General features: G+C 48.9%; 1 protein-coding gene across 3 annotated transcripts in view; it reads left to right on the top strand.

The window, feature by feature from the left end:
- srrm3 (serine/arginine repetitive matrix 3) overlaps nucleotides 1–10000 on the top strand; it is a 73849-nt gene that overhangs the window by 29687 nt on the left and 34162 nt on the right. For 2 of the 3 annotated variants that reach the window (XM_030361393.1, XM_030361395.1), the window contains exon 2: nucleotides 5239–5585. In XM_030361393.1, the coding sequence (XP_030217253.1) occupies nucleotides 5251–5585 (335 nt within the window). In that variant the 5' untranslated portion in view covers nucleotides 5239–5250. Of the gene's footprint in view, nucleotides 1–85; nucleotides 178–5238; nucleotides 5586–10000 lie in introns of all 3 variants that reach the window. The other variant, XM_030361394.1, reaches the window with a different exon arrangement.

The following is a 10000-nucleotide window of genomic DNA, read 5'->3' as shown; positions in this document are numbered from 1 at the left end:
TCTGTGGAATCCAATACTACAGTGCCTCTGGGCATCATTCAACTCTCCCATTTCATCCCTCTCCTTCCTCTGCTGCTGGTTCTAGGACTGGTCCATGTACTGAAATCATCAAAGGGCGCGAAGAAGGAACCGAAGCCCGTTTACACTTCATCTCCTCCTCGCTCTGTCTTCAGGGAGGTACCAGGCCCCCTCTTTCTCGCTCTCTTTGAACATGGTCGGCTATATATGTGCTCAAGTAATGGCCGATCTAATTAAGTTGACAGGTGGTTAATAACGTCAGAAGGAAAGATTAAAGGAAAGACAAAACGTTGCCGAGGCCTCTCCTGGTAACATTCAAATTTCATCATATTCTGTGTCTGTGTGTTTCCAAACCATAAATCAGCCATTTGACCTTAAATTGTTTCAGTACTTATGTTTGACAGGGACACACTCATTCATTATCATGTTCTGCGTCCATGTACACAGTTTAAATTGACATTATGCCGGGTACGATGCTGGACAGTGAAACACCAATAATCTCCCCGGGATCTGATGCCATCCAATCAGACCTCCAGCATGCTGAGTGGGATGATTTCCGTCCCGCCCTTTCGCATTACAAATTCCTCTGATCTTGCAACACAAAATGTTTTTTCCCTGCCGCCCTCGTTTCTAACTGTAACAGGGAGAAAAAAAAAAATGCATAAATACACAAAAACAGTGCTTGTTTCTTGGCGCGTAACAGCAGACCCACGTGCCTTGAATATAAATGGCTGACCTTGGGAGCATAAAATAAAATAAAAGGCCCCTTGTGGGTGTCAAACCGTTGAGAATATAACATCAGCCTCCCGCCGAGAGGAAGATTATATTTGGTTGGGTTAGGTTTGAGGATAGGAGAGACTACAAACAGTGGCAGACGGTGAACAATGGAGAGGAAGGCGTTACAGAGTGGGAGAGAGATGAGGCAGTCAGGGAGACGGAGAACGCTGGTCAATGCGATACAATGCATGATACATAATAAATTGAGACACACAAACACGTATGAGCACCCACTCAACTTCTGAATTCCCTATTATATCTCTGGTCTATCTCTCTCTGTTCTGTGGTGAAACAAACTCGGTGTTCAGGGGGAGTGACTGCCGTTTACGAATGTTCAGAATTCCTCAAAAAAAGAATTTTAGTTCTTCAGCATATGCCTTGATTAAGTGAATTCAGATACATGTCATGAAAAAATAAGGAACACATAGGGGTGAGGCATCATGCTCAAGTTTAAGACGTGGACTTTAGAGATTCATCTCCATACTTGCGGCTGGGAGTCCAAAACACCGTAGCCGTTTCGATACGCCGACCCTTGTCCCGTTCTCCCTGACTCTCTTGAGTCCGGGCGTCGCTGCTGTTTGTTCCACCACCTTGATCCTCTCAGAGATACAGACTTCAATGGGAGAGACGTGCCCTTTGAGTTCCGCTGCACTGAGGAGATCTCCTACAGGTGGCAGGTTTTGTAAGAGCCGTATATATAAAGAGGGAGAAGGAGGGGGCGGGAAATGGTTTTAGAAGGGAAAATGGCTCCGTGGAGACCAGTTCCCGCCTCCTTTCTGTTCTTTTTTTTTTTATTGTGAGTGCAGCTACCGAAGCGGAATCCATTTCAAAACCAGCCTCCCTAGGTGTTTGAAAAGCGTAGCATTTTATTTTTTTTAAACACTCCAACAGGGCTACAAGAATAAAAATGGGAAGGGAAATAGATATTAATGTGCACAGGAATACGGTCTTCTCTTTGTGTCGCTCTTCTAAAGACTATGGGTTGTTCCTAGAATGCAGCGAAAGTAACAAATCGATTTTTAAGGGATTTAAAATAACAGGTTTCCAACAAAAAATACACCAACAGTCTCCATTCCTTGCTGTGTGTGTTCTTCTTTGTGGGAATTTCTACCAACAGCTGGCATCAATAATTCTTGCTAGTTCCGGGAAGAGGCGTAGTTTCACAGTTTTCATCACAGTGCAATCAGGTTTATAGATGACAAAAATTGCAGGCAACCAATTGTGGTATATGCAATGGCTTTCGGAAGTACTTGATAATATCATGCAGAAAGAAACTGAGGCAGAATAACATTGGGAATGGATGTTGTTTTAATGACCCAAGTCCACAAGATATGATTGGGATGACCGGCCTAATATCCGGTCTTGACAGCGCGGTTAATTCAGCTGAAAGAAACAGATCCATCTCTGCATTAGCTCAATTAGCTCGCTGCACCATGTATGAACACCATGTAACTGGGGGTGGGGGGGTGGGGTGGGGTGGGCTAATTACAGCAGTGCTCCTACACACTTGTCACGCAGTGGCGCGTAAGTGCGGTGTGCTATGATTAGCTCTTCTTATACACCAGCTTTGTTTTGTCAATGATTATAATTTTTCATCTGTCTGAGATGCCATGTTGGCAGAACGTAGGCACCGTGGCAACCGTATCATCCAGGAAGGGACGCAATGTGCCCGAAGGTCCTTCACCATTGCGTGGGAAAAGCCACAAGCTGATGCCTTAATTTCGACGGCTGCTGGTTTCACCGAGACCCTCAGTGCAAGGCTCCCTATCTCTCCCCATTTGACTCCAAATTAATCGATCAGATGTGGGAGAGGACGTGTGTCGAATCCCCGTTACCCTGCGCAATTCGTCAGTTCAAACAGGGTGTGTGTGTGTGTGTTTGTGTGCGTGTGTATGTGTGTACAACACGGTGTGTGTTTGTGCGTGTGTGTGTATGTGTGTGTGTGTGTGAGTGAGTGTGGGTAACACGGTGTGCATTTGTGTAGGTGTCTCTGTGTGTTACAAAATGTGTGTGTGCATGTGTGTGTGCGTATGTGTGATGTGCACCGTGTGACAGCCCCTCTAGTCTGAGGCAGCCCTAATACAAGGGGCTTGCGATAACCTTCATCCCTTTAGAGGACTGGCAGACAATTAGCCACATGCTCTGTTAGCTTTATCGGACCCCTCACACGACTCTCTCTCCACGATGATTGTTTCTTTGCACAATTAAATGATTTAGTCGTTTTAACCTGAGAGAGAACAGATTTGTTTTTTGTGCCACCCCCCCCCCCCCCCCCCACACCCCAACCCCCACACCCCAACCCCCTCCCCTCGAGAGCCAAAGAAATCAGGGCGGAATGATGCATTTGCATAATGGGATGGCTTGATATTTACAGCATGGCTTCACGCTGATTGCCATTTGTGTGACTCCCACATCTGGTGGCAACAGGTGGAACGTTTAAGATTGGAGGCGGATAGTTTCACTCTCATCCTGGGATGTCTTCATTCTGGTTTTGAGTTTATTGCAGTGTACCATCAGTCTGTTGATAGCCACAGGAACCTGGGTCTAGGTACGTGGGGTTTGTGGTCTGGGGTAGACCTGATAGGTTGAACCTGATCTGGTCACTAAATGGTCAGCAGCATAGAAGATTTTCTTCTCTCTAGCTTACACAATGAAAATAAAAATGAATTCCTAAAACAATACTTTCCAATTCCAGGCTTCTATCTCTGGCATGAAGAAAACAGTTATTTTTATTGTAATGTTTTTATATTTCTACGATTTGCTCTGAGTGCCCCCCGGCCAAACGTTAAAGTCTAACGCTCTTGAGTATTCTCAGGATTTTAAGTGGAAATGTTCTCTCGCCTCTCGTAGTTTAATATAACATTTCTCTCCGTAAAAAGTCTTCACTCTTGAGTGTCAACTGCCTGCCGGACCATGACATCGCAGCAGCAAGCGAGCGGCGACGTGTGAAGCATTCCACGTCGTGGAGAGCGATAGTTGAGGAAGTGCGCCGTGCTAATTTAGTAGTTAATAGATCCGGCGAGAACGCCTCCTGCTGTCCCACCACCTGCTCTGTCAGCAGCCCGCCGTCTTGTGGCTACACGCGCATCCGCGGTTAGTTTACCAGCGCACACAAACGCAAATCACCATTATCCCGTCAGAGTAGACAGCCAGAAGGCGTTTCGTATGGAGGGATGCAGCTGTCGCTGCGCGGTTCCTACAGCCAGAGGGGCCCGCGGTCATCATTAGCGGCGATGTGTCGGGATGGCGTGTGACACTGGCTGGTGCGGCGCGAAGGCTTCCTGCGTCACTGCCCCCGACGAGTCAGCGTTTACCATGCGAAGCGCTGATGAAGTGCGTTTGTATGGCCTTTTTTATTTTTTTTTGGTCGGCCCCCTCAGTGTGAAAAATGAAGCCATTAGTTGTTCTGGAGAGGAGCGGTTGAGAGGCGCCGTGCATCCGGGGCTATCGGGCATAGCAAGGCCCTCCTTGCTCTCTCTTTCTCCCTCCTCACCTCACTCCACTCCCTTGTCCTCTCTACTCTCACCCCCCCTCTCCTCCCCTCCAAACCTCTGGCTGCTCAGTGCGGTGTCCAGACAGCCCGATCTGTCTTCATCAGAGCCCACACCAGGCAGCACTTATACGAGACAACTTTTTATTCCTTAAAATGACATCGCCATCATTCCACACAACAGCTGCACTGAACCTGAGAGGCACGGGAAAGAGCCGGCATGCTGTTTGCAAATTCGTTTTTCTTGAAAACTGACATGAACGGGCCGTTTTAATGGAACGAGTCCGCCTGCGTTTTGATCATATAGGAGGACTACTGTCTCTTACCCTTCTCAAATAGTCCCTTATCTCTGTCTTTGCTTGAGCTCACAGACCGGTAATACCCTCATTGTGTTGAAAAGATCTCCCGTGCCCTGCAGTTCTCATCATAACACGGTATCTAGGTGTCTGATGGATCTTGTGCAGCAGATGAGTCGGGCCCGTGCACCGCACCTTTCGTCCTCCACTTCCGTCCCCCGACCAAATGCCGGCCGCCTTACTCACGGTGGCAGAGGCAGCCTCCAGTCGTGCTGCTGTCACAACCGGTGCATTTCAACACGTGCTCTATCTCCCAAACAACACGGTTGCACGCACGCCTGTGCACTTATTGTGATTTCGATTTGATCCGGTGGAAGTTGTGCGCGGCTGTTTGCTGAAGGCTTTACGCCAAACCAACCAGTCCAGAGAAGTTAGCGTCAAACGGAAGACCTGGCCAGCTTTTGAAGCATATAACAGTGCACACACACACCATCAATGGCTGGTGTCATATGAGAACTGTTTTTCATTTCGCTAGCATTGATGTTGCTTTTGGAAAGCCACACAATGTGATCGTGATGTTTATCTTCAGGGGATTGTCTGCACAAGTCATGTTTCGATTGTATCTCTCTAACCAACATCTCCACCCTGTCTCTACAGAGTACAGCCGCCATGTATGACGAGGCGAGGGTGCCCTCACCCAAGGACGCTCAAAATGGAGTCCCCCAGTGCGCCGCTCAAGGGGCGGGGCCGGAGGCGGGGCTTGTCACCGGGGACGGGAGTCCGTCTCTGACGCCAGCCTCTCGACCAAAAGCTGAGGAGGGCCCTTTGGGTGAGGGGACGGCGGAGGAGGAAGAGGAGGAGGTAGTGGGAGAGGAGGAAGGTGATCAACCCAAGGCGGAGCCGGTGCTGGTGAAGAAGCCCCACAGGATGATCCTGGACCACGACCGCAAGAGGAGGGTGGAGCTGAAGTGCATGGAGCTCCAGGAGATGATGGAGGAGCAAGGGTGAGTGGAGTCGCGGAGGGCAACGCATGTCTTGAAGGTGTAGGCCTCACAATACGTGAGGCCGACACTGGAGAAATAACAGAGATTCCCCGCAGTGCAGAAGCACTACAACACTGGGGGAATGATGGAGAATTTAGTTTTGACACGATATCTTGTTATCTCTACGGGGGGGTTGTTTTTCTCATACTGCTGGGGGTACTTTGCATTGGGAGATCTCCATGAGAATTGCACTCTACCTACTATATTCACACGCGTACACACACACAGACACACACACACACACACACACACACACACACACACACACACACACACACACACACACACACACACACACACACACACACACACACACACACACACACACACACACACACACACACACACACATAAACAGTTTGTCACACCACGAAATTATGCACACACATATTGCAATATATAGCAGAGCAGGAAAACAAAAGGGTGGCAGTATCCAGTAGCCCCTAATTAGGGTTTCTACTACTAAACTCGCTGACCGAGCGCGGTACCAGCACATAAATAGTGCTTGCCCTCTCATTTATTAAAGGCAATTTATCTTAAAAGTGTATAGTGTGTCTAGGAGTGGCTACAGTTCTACTGTGGGTGCCAACTGTTTTCTGCTGCAGAATCACACATTTTCCAACTGGTTGAAAGCAGCACTTCAAATTAGTTAAAAGTGGCATAATTTTCCAAAATGTTGGACCCACTGAACATGAAATAAAATGATTTCCCTAGTAAAGTATTACACCAAACACTCAAATCAAATTAAACAAGTAAGAAGTTTACTTCAAGTATATCGACAACAACTGTCTACTGCGTGTGTCGTGGTATCGGAAGCTTAATCAATGTTGTAAGCAGGAGGGGCAGAGGGTACGGTTGCCATGGAGACGAGTTTGGAAGGACAAAGCGTCTTCTAATTAGCATACGCCGTCTCCCCGGGTCTTATGGGTCCCTCGCCAAGGGGGGGCTACGGTGGGGGGTTGGGAAGGCTTTGCGTGAAGCGGAGCTGAAGCTAATCCTGCTAGCATGCAAGCAGTGTTATTGGGCTTTATCATTGGCTAATCTGCACGTGCCGGCACACATCAAAACAAACAGGCCCAGACAAAGGCACACATGTACACACAAGCAAGCATGTGCACACACAGACCCACACACAGACCCCCCCACTCACACACACACGCACACACACACACACACACACACACACACACACACACACACACACACACACACACACACACACACACACACACACACACACACACACACACACACACACACACACACACACACACACACGCAAACTAACACACCGCCTAAAGGCTAGCCTCAGGTCTCCAATAAAACTCTGGGCTTGTGGTGGGTGTGATTAACAGGAGGTTTTATGGCCGCGCGTTGAACAGTGCAAACACCTTATCCACGTTTTATTTCCGGTACTTGTCCCTTGTCAAATTCCTAGATGAACCGTGAGCCGAAGAGAAGCGAGCGGGCAGACAGTCTAAATATAACGGCCGTTGAATTCAACAGATGTATACTATTTTTAACTCCATCAGGCACGCAACCAAGGACTAAGTGAAGACGTCTGATTGTTTTAGCTTTATCTCTCAGCTTTGTTTATTTTTAAATAGCGTTCACACCGTGTCTTGTTAGGAAGGACTTTGCGTGGTCAAAAGAAAACACCGTTAAAACAAAGAGGAGAACTCCAGTCTTCTCTGGGATCCAGCCATGCTATCCCTGGCTGGCGACAGACCTAAGCACAGCCTAGTCAGTCTGTAACAGCCCGACGAGAGATTTGACTATTGCTTGTCATTCTCGGTGGAGCCCCTCCCATTCTTCCCCCAATCTGTCAATGCATCCATCTGTCAATACATCTGCTTTTCCAACTATCTACCCAGCCATTCATCGCCTCCTCCCTTCAACCCCTCATCACTCCATTTTTCCCTTTATGCCCTATCTATCTATCTATCTATCTATCTATCTATCTATCTATCTATCTATCTATCTATCTATCTATCTATCTATCTATCTATCTATCTATCTATCTATCTATCTATCTATCTATCTATCTATCTATCTATCTATCTATCTATCTATCTATCTATCTATCTATCTATCTATCTATCTATCTACCTAGAGAGAGAGAGAGAGAGAGAGAGAGAGAGAGAGAGAGAGAGAGAGAGAGAGAGAGAGAGAGAGAGAGAGAGAGAGAGAGAGAGAGAGAGAGAGAGAGAGAGAGAGAGAGAGAGAGAGAGAGAGAGAGAGACCTCAGCCATCTGTCAGCCCCCCCTCTACTTTATTCCCTCTTTATCCACCCATCCGTCTCTCCCTTCCTCTTCTGACACAGAAGGAAAGACTCACTAGGATTGTAGAAGAATCCTAGCAACTGGTGAGGTGAAGAGAGGAGGAGAACTGGGATTATAGAAGGAGCTAGCTAGCTCCACTAGCTCCTAACTACTACATGAGTGGCTAATACAGAGAGGAGGAGAATTAGGATTATACAAAGAGCGAGCTAGCTCAAGTAGCTCCTAGTAACTAGATGAGAAGCTAATGCAGCGAGAGGAGAACTAGGATTATAGAAGGAACTAGCTAGCTCCAGTAGCTCCATACTACTATCTGAGTGACTAATACAGAGAAGAGGAGAATTAGGATTATAGGAAGAGCTAGCTTGCTCCACTAGCTCCTAGCTACTGGATGTGTTGCTAATAGAGAGAGATAAAGCTAGATAAAGTTGACAGGATGCCATGGTTCACTCCCTTGATTATTCAGTGTTTCCACTGACTGAGAGAGACGACTCTGACCACCCGTGTGGACACGTTTAAGTCTTATTTCAGAGATTATAATTACGGAGGTAGAAAAATAATCAAATTAAGCCAAGGCCAAGCGCAGCCATGTATGGCGCTCTCCAATTTCTAATGCCTCTTTAAGCAAGAGTATTTGTGTGCATGTGTGCAGGATTAAGGGATAGAGCAGGAGGATGCAGCAGCAGAGGGGAGGGTGAGACGGGGAGGGTGATACGGTGGGGGGGGGGGGGGAGAGAGGCTCGCGAGGCGTTACACACAATTAAAATGGCGGCTGAACTCTGTTCGCGTGCTGTGGGATTTAAGTCAGCAGCCTCTGCCTACAAAGCTTCCAGCTGCCCTCACCATCACCCCTCCCCCACCACCACCCCCACCACCATCACCCCAGTCCTCAGCTCGGCTCAGGCCTTGGGTTGGGGGTCTCTTCCCCCCCCCCCCCCCCCCCCTCCCCGTTCCTCCCCTACACGCGCAGACCCTTGATCCAGCCAGCGGGGTCCCGGCCCGGCGAGCTGAAAGTTGGATAAGTAGCCTGCTGCCATGTGTGATGGACTTGGCAGCAGGGAGCCAATTAGCAGGGCTCAGCCATTAAAGGGGCCTTTTCTCATCAGGCGGACTCTAAGAGCAGGCAGCGTCATCAATGTTATCGACTCTCCGAGGGTCTCGCTCGCTCCATCGGCTCCGGGTGCATGGCGCGCCGCAGTTGCCCCCCCTGTGTCCACAGGGGAGACCATTGTGGATCTTTGCACCACTGGCTTATCGGCTGTATTGCATTTTTCAGCACTGCTACATTTCAGCCATTACCCGTGGTAGGTGTGTGATTGATTGCGACCGCCCAATCTCCTAGTTGTCTTTTGTAAGAGGAAAAGATCTACCCAGCAACAGTGGCGGATGTAAGGCGGCGAGCTCTGTTGAAGCGGGGTCACGGATCGGGAGCGCTGAGCAGATGTGGTGCAGGCGCTCCCGTCGGACGTGAACAGCTGCCCTACGTGCCCGCTGGCGCTCTGGCTAAATGGCACGGTGTCTCCTGACGAGCGCCGGCCCACCGGCACCACTTATACAGAGGTTGCTAATGGCCGCCCTGCCCTGTAGCTGTCTCCCAGCCCGGGGAATGATCTCAACTTATGCAACGGTCCATGCTTCTATTTCAGGGCCCTGTTTCTGCACTACTCCCCGCTAATTGAGACACAAAGATGGTGTATGACTGGCTGCACCCCCCCCCCCCCCGCCCTAACCCCCCCCCCCCCCCCCACACCTTCCTCTCCCCCCCTAGCTCCGCTCTGTGGAGAGGTTCGACCTTTCCCTCTGCTGTCCAATAAGCATCCATTGTGGTAACTCTGAGTCACTTCGGCCCCTGGCTGGACAGCTCTGTGGGCGTAGGTCGTTACGCAAATTGCACATACAAAACATAATTAAGACGCACGCACGCACGCACGCACGCACGCACGCACGCACGCACGAACGCACACACACACACGCATACACACACACATATATATATATTTATAAATATTTTTACATATATACCCACACCTTCCTACTCCTATGCGTCAGGACTTACACGGTGTGGATCGATGAAAAGACAGACATAGTTTCTGAGCA

This window comes from Gadus morhua, chromosome 7, assembly GCF_902167405.1.
Source record: "Gadus morhua chromosome 7, gadMor3.0, whole genome shotgun sequence".
Lineage (NCBI taxonomy): Eukaryota > Metazoa > Chordata > Actinopteri > Gadiformes > Gadidae > Gadus > Gadus morhua.
The sequence above is the reverse complement of the archived record's forward strand: the minus strand, read 5'-3'. Positions and strand labels throughout refer to the sequence as shown.